Consider the following 13486-nt stretch of genomic DNA (forward strand, 5'->3'; position numbering starts at 1 on the left):
GGTTCCCTGAACAGAAACAACAGCAATTGTGCCCTTTTATTCCTGTGGATCAGGATGGACCACATGTTATGTTATTGGTTAAAAATAAACCCTATCCATTTTTAATTGATACCGGAGCAACTAAATCCATGCTAGCTGGCAAAGCAGCCATAAATGTTCCCCTTTCCGACAAAATAACTGAAGGAGTGGTTGTCTCTGGTATACCTATTGAGTATTCTGAAACTGTTCCAGTCCCAGTCAATTTGGGACCTCTACAGGATAACCATGCATTTTTAGTAGGACCGTCAGCACCTTTAAATCTAATAGGAAGAGACTTGCTTTGCAAAATGGGGGCCACCATGTTTTGCACAGCTGATGGAGTTTATCTCCAAGTACCTTCAGACCAACAGGATAGTACCCTGGCAGCCCTAGATGACACTATCACTCTACAGATGATGTGTATTCAGTCAGATTCTGACAGAAACAAGTATTTACATTCCCTACGCTCTCACCTGTGGACTACTCATGATAATGATGTAGGGTTTTTGACCTCAGCTACTCCTGTAACAATAACCCTAAAACCAGGAGCAAAGTTGCCATGAGTACGACAGTACTCTTTGACAGCTGAGGCTATATCTGGTATTGCCCCTGTTATTTCTGCATTGGAACAGCAAGGGATCATAGTGCCCACCACACGCCCATGTAACACCCCAATATTACCAGTGAAAAAACTTGGTAAACAAGCTTACAGATTTGTGCAGGACTTGCGGGAAGTTAACAAAGCTGTTTTCCCTGTCATCCCAATTGCACCAAACCCAACTACTATTTTAAGCTGTATTCCACCTACTGCAAAATGTTTTACGGTAATAGATATTTCATCAGCTTTTTTCTCTACTCCAGTACATCCAGATAGTCAGTATTTGTTTGCATTTACGTAAAAAGTTCAGCAGTATACTTGGACTTGATTGCCCCAGGGATACGTAGAATCCCCAACCTTATTTTCTAGAGAGATGCATAGACAGTTACAGGATCTGCAACTACCATCACATTCAGTTCTAGTCCAATATGCGAACGATATTCTTATAGCTTCAGCAGATAGTAACTCATGCAGGGAAGATTCCCTTCTAGTGTTAAACTTTTTAGCTACACGAGGGTTTAAAGTAAATAGATCAAAATTACAATTCTGTCAGGAAAAGGTGCAGTATTTGGGACATATTATTGTAATGGGTTCTTGTCAAATACTCCCAAATTGTATAACTTCTATTCAAAGTGCCCCATGCCCTGTAACCCAGAGGCAGCTGCGAGGATTCCTTGGCCTACTAGAATACTGTAGATAGTGGGTGCCTAATTTTTTGGAAAGTTCGGCCTCCCTGTTACAACTCCTAAAAAAGGATATTGCGGAACCTTTACCCTGGATGTCACAACATGATGAGGCTTTTCAGGCTATCAAAACAGCCTTGGTAAATTCTCCTGCCTTAGGGTTGCCAGATAATTCCAAACCTTTTGTTTACTTTTGCTGTGAGCGAAATAAGACTGCCTTGGGTCTTCTAGCCCAACAATGCACTGGAGGCTACTGACCTATTGCTTATTATAGCACTCAGCTAGATCCGGTTGCCTCTGGTTACCCGGCTTGCTTAAGGGCTGTGGCAGCTGCCGCTATTTTGGTTGATATGGAAGCCCCACTAACCTTGGGACATGATACTATATTAGCAGTCCCACATGCTGTTCAAGCGCTACTTCTAAAAACAAAAACACAGTATCTTTCGAATACATACCTTACTAAGTATGAACTAAGTTTAATAAATAATCCTGCCCTGCAAGTCATATGCTGCCCACCACTGAACCCTGCCTCTTTAATACCAACTTCGGATGAGGGTGAACCACATGATTGTGCGCTTATAGTTAACTCAGTTCTTTCTCCTAGGTTACATTTATATGACAGTCCTTTACAAAATCCTGGTTTAGTTCTTTTTGTTGATGGATCCTGCTTACGACCAAACTCTGGTGAATTCCAAGCTGCTTGGTTGGTCTGTACTCCGACTGAAGTTTTAAGGTCAGCACGATTACTCCCATGCACTTCCGCGCAGGCTACGAAACTTGTGGCATTATCGAATGCATGCAAAATAGCTAAGGACAAGTCTGATACTATATATACTGACTCCCGTTATGCCCATGGTGTTGCTCATGATTTTGGTATATCGTGGAAGGAATGAGGGTTTTTAACATCTTCTGGGACACCCGTTAAAAAACATTTTTATATCAATAACTTGCTACAAGACCTATTGCTACCTTCTGAACTTGCTGTTGTTAAATGTGCAGCCCATTAATCTAATGACTCTTTTGAAACTAAGGGCATTAATTTAGCTGACTGGGCTGCTAAACAGTCTGCTCTCTCACAAACTGTTCAGGGACATTTTTTGCAGCCTTTACAGCAAATAGTTACTTTTGATACCACAGTGTTGAAAGCTTTACAGGATGAAGTACCAGAATCAGAAAGAAGAACATGGCTGGCTCAAGGTTGTTTTAAACTTTCTGATTTTGTTTGGCAACATCCAGATGGCAGATTGGTCTGCCCAATGTCCATGTTAAATTCTCTTATTAAAGCGTATCATTTCCCAGCCCATGTCGGGGTACAAGTGTTAATAAAGCAAATCCAAAAGGATCGGTTTGCCCCAGGACTTTCTGCTTCTGTACAGCATTTTTTGACCATGTGCTCCAGCTCCATTTGTTTACAGTACAACATTTCAAAAGGCACTATGGCTCCCGCACAACCACTGCCAAAACCATTGGGACCATTTTACGCTTTACAATGGGATTTTATTGATCTTCCACCTTGTGCTCATTTCAAATATGTTTTAACTATTGTTGATGTTTTTTCTGGGTGGTTAGAAGCCTACCAATGTGTAAAAAAATTATGCTATTTCAGTTGCTAAGAAGCTTTGTTATGAATTGATACCTCGTTTTGGTGTTCCCTGTCAAATATATTCGGACCACGGAACACATTTTACTGCTCAGTTGATTTATTCACTGTGTATAATGTTAGGCATAACTTTAAAATTTCATTGTCCATATCGACTACAGGCGTCAGGTATTATTGAAAGCATGAATCAGACACTGAAAACTAGACTGGCTAAAATTACTATTGAAACAGGCCTCACTTGGGTACAGGCCCTACCTCTAGCCTTACTCTCTATGAGAGCGCAAGTACATCTTACTAAAGGTCTTTCTCCTCATGAAGTCCTCATGGGCCACCCTATGTGTATGCCCATGACTTCATCACCACCCTTTTCTGAGTACGATGCATTTGATCATGATATCCTTGTATATTGCACTTCTCTTGTCTCTTTTTTACAGTTTCATCATGGGCAGGTAGCAGCGGCTCAACATATTCCTGATCCTTTCCTGTCTTCCACACTGCAACCAGGAGACTGGGTGTACGTCAAGTCATTCTCACGAAAAACAGTGCTTTAGCCACGCTGGAAGGGGCCCTTCCTAGTTCTACTGATGACTTCATCCACGGTGCGACTACAAGGCTCACCACCTGGATTCACATCTCGCATGTCAAGAAGGTCATCCCATCTGAAGATCAACAGCCTCTACCTTTTGCAACTCCTGATTCTCCACCTATTGCTACTCGTACTCAAAGCCATACTGTCCCAGCATCTGACAATGCCTGACGTTTATCCATTTGGACAACCTCACCCTCCCAAAACAACACCAGAGCAACCACCATTTCCACAAAAGTACTGCACAGTTATTTTGGTGGTTATTCTTGTCATTTTGTTATTTTTACTGTGGCCATTTTTATTTCCTGCTCCAGCTATGCCTTCTGCCAAACGAGCTACATGGCATCCACCTTTCAACACCTACCAAGCTATTAAATACACCTATGCATCATCCCTTAATGTCTCGGACTGCTGGATTTGCACTGCAATCCCTACTGTTCATAGGGGATTGATGCTAAATATAGTCCCTTTAGGGGTTAATGAAACCTGGATGAATCTGTTCTATGATACATCAAATGTTATTTCAAAGGACAAGATAGCATTACAGTTGTCCCTCCGCCAAAATGGAACTGTGTGTTTTCAAAAACTTGGTAAAACCAGAGTGGGATGGAGCCATTGTAACAAAACAGTGGTATATAACTGTACTGCAGACAATTCGGGTTGTGTTACCGATTTCTCACCTATAAAAAAAATAGTTAAAAACTCTATAGCTAACTTTTCCCAAGTAATTGAAACTGCCTATAGGAAAATGTTCCAAGGACTGCAGGATACCGGGGATCGCTTCGAGTCTATCAACATCACCATTAAAGTAGAAAATTATTATTTTGTGTGCGGAATAAAAGCATATAAATGGCTACCAGGAAACTGGTCTGGCAGCTGCTTCCTGGGTTACCTAGTCCCAGCTATTCGACATGTATCTGCATTACCTAAAGGAAAAATTCAGAACGTTCGAGAGGTCAAGAAGCTTGCCAATCCGGTAGGTCAAGTTGATGCTTCATGGATCTTTCACCATGATTTAGCTCATGCTAGCACCAAAGGACTATCCCATATGGACTTGGGTGATGATGTCATATCATGGGCTGGTATAATTCCATCATACGGAGCAGTGAAATCAATTTGCAAACTGACAAAGCTATCTAAATTGCTTGAAATATTAAGCAATGCTACATTTTCTGCCTTAGAACCAGTGACTGATGAACTGACTGCTATGAGAGCTGTAGTACTCCGAAACCGTATAGCTCTCGATTTTACCATAGCGGCGAAAGGAGGAACTTGCACTTTAATCCAGGAGGAGTGCTGTACATTTATTCCTGACAATCAGCACGAAATTGAAAGCCATCTTGAACTGATTCAAAGAATTTCCGAACTCTTGGAGGCCAAAGAGGCCAATAGTTCAACATGGGCATGGTTAACCAACCTGTTCTCAGGCTGGGGAGGTGGACTGTTGAAGTTGATTTTATTAATTGCAGTATTAGCAATCGTTGCTTTTCTTATCTTGTTTCTAATCAAAGCACTGATTTTGAAATTAATGTCTTCAAAAACTGTGAAGAAAGTGCCTAAGTTTTATATGCCTGCAGCTATGAAGGTAGATGATGAAATGACAATGTTTTCCAATGATGAAAAGACCAATAGGATGATTATGTTAGATTTGGGGCAAATGTATGATAGATTAAATTGTGATGCTTACACAGCATCAAATGGGGGATTGTAGAATATGAACAGCCAAAGCATGTGTTTGAAGGAATTGAGTATGTTACGGTCTGCGTGTATTAAGAAATACTGTGTACTGTGAATTCTGAATGAACTATGAGTAGTGGAAAATACTGAAAAACAAGTGTCTGCTTGAAAGCAGGAAATGTGCCTTATATGGAAGTGTATCTGATTTTCTTTCTCTGCCTAGAGATATGATGATGTGAATTGTCTTATGTTTACGGATAAATCTTTGATTGGTTAATTGCCTTGTATAATGATCTAATTGGTTTATATTATATTTTTTGTACTGTCAGCAATATCACTAGTATATAAGCTTGTTTATTCATTTGTTCTAGGAGTCTCCCTGGTGCTTTCCATGAGGCTCCCACTTGTGTGTACTGTAGTTAATAAATACCACTGAAAGAGAGAAAGAATTGTATTTGTCTTCATTTTCAAAGTAATATGTAATTTAACATTTCTCTCTCAGTTTTTTTTATATCTTGTGTCTGGAAATTTTGAGCTTTTTGCATAATAATAACAATACTTCATTTATTTCTTATCATCAATAGTCTACTCTATTGTCTTTGTGACTCTTCTTTGGCCTATCAGTTTTTGTGATTTTTGTGGACTGCTACTTCCTTCTACAACAGGAGGGTCATCCTCTCCCTGGGCCTGGCCTGGCCTCATTGTGGGAATGTTTCCATATTTTGAGTATTCTACACTGATATTTTTTCCAGTCCTGGCACCAGTGTGCCTACCAGCATTGGGCACTTTTTTATCATGGGTCTTGTGCACCCAGCTATCTTTTTTTGAATTTTTGACCTACTTCTGTCCACGATATATGCTATATAAATACAGTCTATATATCAGTGTCATCTTGGTGAGTTTTTGTGAAAAACAAGGTTCACCTCATGAAGGTACTCACCAAGACTTAAGGATGAATTCAATTTCAGCAATACTACTCTCCTTTGCTTGCTGACTTATCATCTCTCCATTGGACCCCCTCTTGGAGTGTGGACCCACTGGTGCTGCAAGAGGAACAGAGCATGTCATATAGCCATAAGGATATCAAGGTATTTCTAGACCTTAACCCTATTAGCTCCTTTCCCATTAGGATTTCATAGGATTACCCTAATCTTAGAGCTAAGGCCTCTCTGTACAGCTTATACTAAAATATTAAGTGACCCAGATTTTTGTTAAATGCAAGCAGACTTGATTTAGGAATCCATAGATTAGCCTGTAAGAAATTAAGTCTCATGAAGCAGGAAAAGCCACTGTATATCTACACCACATAAAAACCTATTCTTGGACCTTAGGTAAGTCTCCTCAAAGGTGCTGGTTATGCAAGCAAAGCAATGTCAGGCTTATTGTATAACATCTAAACTACAAATAAAGGCTCTGTAAAGGTGGTTATAGATCATAAACATATTTCTTTAGAATTCACAAATTACTTTGAAAAAATTGTATAGTATTGGACCTATGGAGAGTAACAACTTTTAACTGAATTTAGAAGGCAAATCCAAATGCCCACCTCTCTGCCATACAGGAGACCAAACTGACTAACCCATTCAATACTCATGAAATCAATAGAGCATTGTATCAGATGCCTATGGGCAAGGCTGTAGGCCCAAATGGCCTCAATAGAGAGCTGTTTAAAGCTTTAATAGAAACCTTGCTGACTACTCTTTTGAAACTGTTCCAGTCTTTCAGGAGGAGAGAAAACTAAACCAGTCCTTCACTGTTTCACACATTATGGTGCTACCTTAACCTAATTATGGTTTGACAAAAGTAAACGAACAATAGACCTATATCACTGATAAATACAAATGTCAAGATCTGTGTTAAGATGTTATCTAAATTGCTTAATCTTACTCCTGCACTGGAGGCCCACATCCAGGTGGGTTTTATTAAAGGGAAGTCAAATGCAGACCATGCCAGGGCCCTGTGTATGTACATGAACGGGGTTAAACACATTTCTGTCCCAGCTGCATGTTTTCTCCTGGGATGTATATATTGGGATTATCTTTGGGAACTGTAAAAGATTATTAAGATTCCAGACTGCTACCCACAAGGCATCCAAGCTCTATACCACTCTACATCAGCAGCAATACTCTCAACAACATATTATCCCATGTTCCCCCTCCCAACGTGGTACATCTTAGGGATGCCCACTCTCCCCATCATTCTTTCTTATTGCCATTGAACTATTTATCTGAATCCTTAACTTCCCCAAAATGTTTTTAACTGGGACCTTTTAGATGTGGAAATTAATGCTTTATTCTTTGCTGATGATTATGTGATACTTGCTCAAAATCCCATACCGGACAGTGGTACCCTGTTGGATGTCATGCATACTTTCTCTGCTCTCTTGGGGTTACATCTTAGTGAGGACAAAATGGAAGCCTTTGCCATTAATGCTGCTGCTGCTATTAGACTACACTTCTCAGGTACAGACCTTCCCTTTAGTTGGGCTGGTACATACCCCAAATATGTAGGTATTATTTTTCATCCAGAGCCAGATGAAGTGATTGCCTATAACTTGGATCCTCTTTAGAAAAAGGTGTTTCTTTAGGTACATGCATATCGTTTAACCTTCTAACATAAGAAATCTAGACAAAGCCTAAAATAATGGGGGGCAATGGCCCAAAAATAGGGACAGGTGTTAATTATTGCTCTTATAAACTTACAAAGTTGCTAGGATAACAGGATTTGTGTTAGCAAGCATTTCTTGAAGAATATGAAGCCTATAACTCAAATGTATGTAATTATTTAGTGACTTCAGTCTTCACTGATTTGCCAATAAACCACAATTTTTATGAGGAACAGAACAAAAAAATGAGGCAAAAATCTGGACAGTTGAGAAGTATGAATGCTGTTTCTTACAAGCTATACCTTCAGTTATTAGGTAGAATAGCCTTAGCAAAATTTTTTTAGCTCTGTTGTTATACTACCTTTATTACCATATCCCAGCTGTACACAAAAATCACTGCCACCAAAGGTTCAGTAGTGGTCCAATCATAGGAGAACTTTAAAATCTTAGCGGAACAGTATTCCTTTAAAACATATGGGGCTGGGTATCCTGTTGTGAAGACACTATAGTACTGGGTTTACAACCCTACAACTTCTTAATTATTTCAGGTCCCTACCCCCTATTTCAGCCCTCATGGAAGCTAATTTATTAGGTGCTGAATCACCATGAGCTATTGCATAATTTAGTAAGGGTTTTCCAAATCAATTATGAGAATGGCAAAAAAATGGTAGAGATGTGGACTGCTCTTAAAGCAGTATCATAGGGGTTCCCTAAGTTAGAAATGTGGGGCTCCAGTTGAAGAAGATGTATCAAATACAAAAGGTATACAATGGCTGGAAGATCTAACACTAATAGTGAAGGTAATAAGGTATTTGCTTCATTTCACTACCTTCAAAACAAATTGGGTCTTTTTTCCCAAGATCACTGGAAAGTATTTAACTTTGAGATATGCAATAATGTGACTCACCACTGAAAAATAGGCTAGGACTTATCCCTTTACCATTATTTAATGAAGAAAGATTGAAAACCGTAGCCGAACCCCTCTATAAAGGTTTCAGAATGGCAGACTTCTATATTATTAAGAAATACTTATTACAAATGTCTGGGTTATAGACCCTTTGTGTGATGACATTTCAATACAAAACTTGTAGAATATAGTAGTTAGATCAAGGAAATGGCCATATACTTATGAAGATCTTTTGCTTTGGATAGGAGGTTATAGGATTGTAAGGACAAGCAAAGTGATCTACTTCCTGAAAACTTTCTCTGTCCCTTATGTTATAATATACAAGACTTAGCCTGTACATTCTGTTTCTGATCTCCCATTCATTGTATAAGGGAACAATTATGTCACTGGCTACAAAAATACTAGAAGACGAGTTCCCTTTTAGCCCATCCTTCTTATCATTGAATGACTCTCAACTGACTCAGTTAGGAACTGTCTTTGAAATGCTGGAAACTTCATGTGATCTCCATAGTAAGAGGGTATATTGCCAGTGAATGGAATATCCCTCAAAATGTGTTAGCAAAAGGTCTAAAAAATGGCTATGTCATGGAGGATTCCAAGAGGGTTATAGTTTTATTTATCCAGAGTCAGGTCCACCTCACAGAGTATCTTATTTAATTAAAATGGTTAAAAATCCTGCTAAAAATATGTTATGAGTAATTTCTCTCTTACAGGACTTAGTAACATATGACTCCACAGATTACAGTTTACTCAGTAGAAAAGCAACCCTTTCACTAGTCTCAGTTGTGTAACATCAGCCTGCTTGGCTTACACTTTGAAGATGCATTAACTCAAAGTTGATGCATTTAAGCTACAAACAATATATTTGCATATATGTTTATTCTTTTACTGTGAAAGGTGTTCATTTTGTAGACCTGAGATTATTGTATATCCTTGTGGATTCATTTGTATTTTATTCAGCTCAATAAAGGTTGGGGAAAATCCAATTTATAAATCACCTATAATCCTCTAAGAGACTGGCATAATTTACTTATTTGTATTTATTTATTTATTTATTTATGTATCCCTTGTTTACTGGGTTAATCCCACTAGGCTAGCAGCCTCTTTTCAGAAGAGTATAATATTTATACTACTATGGGCAATAATGTACAAAACTTACCCAAGAACACAACCGTAGCAGTGCTTATGTAGTGTAAGAATGTAATTTCATCTCAGACTCAAGCTCAACACTGTAGGTGTTCCTTTATAGCAATGTAGGTATTCGATTTCTGATGCGAGGAAATAGCCCACTTATATCATGATACGTACCTTCTCCTACCCTTTCACAAAACACTCACACACACATTCACTGCAACCAGTCAAACAATGCAGAATGTTGTTCAGAATTATCATTTTAATTTATCTTTGTAATTACATCATTTTGACAGTTCTTTTGCAAAACATTTTTATTATTATTTTAGTGTAATAAAAATAACTTGTTCAGTATTTGGAGTTTCACTATTAAATCTGACAATAATTCTATGTGTATGTTGTTCTTTAATAGGATTAGCACAGTATATAGTACAGAAAATCATGCTGTGATTACTTACCTCTATGTGCCTTTGTCTTTAGTACTGAGTTCACCTTCATTTTCAAAAGGAGCTCTTTTGCTGTTTGTCTTCATTGGAAGGACTACATTTTATGACAGAGGAGGCAGAAGATATTTCTGAAGGTGGAATATTGCAAAACCACATACCTCCCCAAAAATTCATGTCATGTCAAGTTCAAAGGTGGTAAGTGCAGGACAATTTACTAAAGATCTAGAGATAACATGCACAGGTAGTACACCTTTTCTTGAAATTACTTTTTTTCATTTTTCAATGGGTAGCTGACAGAAGTGAAGAAAAGGGACCCTTATTCAGACCTGACTTTAGTGCAATCAATACAGGGAAGCAAAACTGCAAAACCAGGCTAACAATGTAGCAGGAAACTACAAACAGCAGAGTGAAATGTGCAGAGGATAAATACATTTTATAAACAGTGAAAATCAGCAGTCATCAATATGTAAAAAAACAAATCACCAAGAAAACTGCATATACAAACATATACAATATGACATAGCTGTGTAATCAAATTGCTTTATTAGCAGTTAGTTATGACTGCATCTCACCAAAGAGAAGCACTTCCTCAGAAATTGCTTCCTAGTGAAAAATGCATTCAGCATCACTAAATAAATTAGATTTTAGGCTAGTAAGGAACTGAACATTGGTATCATATATCGTGCATTCAGAATTATAGAATAGGTCACATTTGGTCCAACAAACAAAATTTTAGTGCGTTTGTATAAGAGAGTATTGAGGTATGAGATCACTGACTTTGAGGAATAGAAGGACCGTATTACATTTTTGATAGTTAATGGTTTTCATGTCAAATCCAATGTGATGTGATAACCTAAAAGTAGTAATTTGGCACTTATTGTATTGCTCTATAAGATGGTCTTATGTTTAACAGGGAATGGCATTTCAATGTCTACTGGAAAACAATGATACTGCAGTTTACCCACAAAAACATGCTTTGTTTATGTCATTTTCAAAGTTTTATGCACAATCACTGCATTTTCTGCCAGAAATCTACCCTGTGTGTAAACATGATACTTTCAAACAGATGCCAACAGCACCTTCCTTCATTAAGTACACTTTAGTTGCATCTCTCAGAAATGAGGCCCCAGATATTTGAATTTATTAAGTATCCTTATAGTTCCTATACTGAGGAATTAATTTCCCACCTATCTGTATTAATGGGAAGAAGTATTGCCAAACAGCAAGGGATTCCTATTCTTGAATTCCATCAGTAGACTTCTAATAATGAACCCATCATTATTAATAATCTAAGGCAAGGAATTCTAAATTTTGTGCATCAGGGATAATAGCGGTCAATGTACCATGCATTTGGAACATCCACATGCAGGGCTGATTTGACATCAAGTAGGTTCAATGACAGTCAATTACTGAGGGCTAACATAAAAGCAGATGAGTAAAAGACAAAGTTTTAGGTACCTCCTTTTTATTTACAGGGAATACAAAAGGGATTTTTGAACTAAAACACTTCTTTAGGCAGTTACTGAACCAATGTCAGTAATTTCAGATCAGGCATGATGAAAACCTACAAGAGCTTCTAATGTAGGCCTCTGCATAATCCACCAGGCCACACCACTCAATCCACTCCCATCTGTGACTTTTTTATATTTTGTTAATGACAGCAAACAAAGCAGTGGTCATTCTGAGACTAATTTGTTATTAAATATGAAAGAAATAGCAAGAGGAAAATATACAGAAAATGACCATGCATTGAAACATCACAAGTGAAAACGGTTATATTGATTCTTGTCTTTTAAATACCCAGTGACTAATAGCATTAATTTATTTCAAATATAATATAATAGTAGTATTGCAGCATTCACCAAGAGTTAGTTCTAGACTCATTTGTGTCATACAAAAAATTATATTTTCACATTACTTGTACTATTTATTTGTATTTTATTTTCACTACCAAGAAATATACATTTCAGTCTGAGTTTAAGTTTTTTGTTTGTTGCAATTATTATTATAGGACTGACAGCAGCATACAATAGGGCAAAAAATACACGGGCGTTGGAAATAGCAGGAACGACACTAGAGAAAGTCAAAGTGTAAATCCATATAAAATTATCAATTCCAAATAATATAATGTACACTGTCACCAGTAATACAACAGCTTTAGCTGCCCTTGTTTCTGCAGTGTTTCTTTGATTATGGTCAGAATGTCTAATCCCCTGAACTTTTTTTTTGTGCCTATAGAGAATTGTGACAATATAACCACTGGCCAATGCCATAAATCCAACAAATAAAAAATCCCTGAAAGTATAAGCAATCCCATTGGCTATGTATGAAAAACTATGAGGGAAAACTACAAAGCAATATTCCAAGTTAAGAGTGTATTTAGGAATGGTTGAGTTCAGATCAGAACAAGTATATATGAAGGCTTCAGGAATGTCAATTACAGAGTTAATGCACCAGAGGGAAAAGAAGATAGATAACACATTCTGGGAAAATATTTGCTTCAAAGTTACCCATCTAGATGAGTGTGGCAAAAGAGCAACACACTGGTAACAACTCAGAAAAGCTGTTACACATATGGACATCGCTCGAAAAACACGGTAAACAAACATCAGAAATTGACAAAAAAGGTCATTAAATAACTTCTTTTGGATTATGGTTGTGAGAAATGGTGGTGTAGCTCTTGAAAGGACAACAACAAGATTCACAAATGATAATTTTGTAAGAATAATGTCTGTTGTCATTAGTTTATTATCATACATTCCTGTGAGTAGAAATGACACCAGGACAGTGAGGTTTGTTGGAACTCCAAGGACAAGCAACAACATGAAACCTGTTGCTCTCAGAATGACAATTACTTCCATTTGTTATGCTTCTGGTCTGGACAAATAATATCTTCAATAATTCTGCAAGAGAGAATACAGTCTAGTTAGTTTATCTTCTTTGCATCTAAGTACAGGAAACATGAATGTTTTAAACACAAAATCTTTGAATATATATATAATTATACATTGCAACTCATTTTGACAAACACTCCTATTTTTAACCCTTACAGTGGCTAAATATAATGATCATACTGCACAGAAATGTCCATTCTATCAAAATAAATATGGTTGTTCACTTTCAAATAGTTATCATAGAAATATATGATAACCTTTTTGAGTGGAAAAATAACTAGCATGACTCTTTCAGACAGAAAACCCATATGATGTTTTACACTGATAAATGCATGACTATG

At 37.5% G+C, this 13486-nt stretch overlaps 1 protein-coding gene across 1 annotated transcript; it reads right to left on the reverse strand.

Annotated features, from left to right (window-relative positions):
- Positions 1-502: 502 nt before the first annotated feature.
- On the reverse strand, positions 503-13112 carry LOC122806037 (olfactory receptor class A-like protein 1). Its single transcript, XM_044076276.1, has 2 exons — positions 12203-13112; positions 503-636 (listed from the first exon to the last, which is right to left on the reverse strand). Exons 1-2 carry the CDS (start codon positions 13110-13112, stop codon positions 503-505), a joined length of 1044 nt encoding a protein of 347 aa, XP_043932211.1.
- Positions 13113-13486: the final 374 nt, after the last annotated feature.

Source organism: Protopterus annectens, chromosome 7.part0, assembly GCF_019279795.1.
Source record: "Protopterus annectens isolate FY-2018-M chromosome 7.part0, PAN1.0, whole genome shotgun sequence".
Classification (NCBI taxonomy): domain Eukaryota; kingdom Metazoa; phylum Chordata; order Ceratodontiformes; family Protopteridae; genus Protopterus; species Protopterus annectens.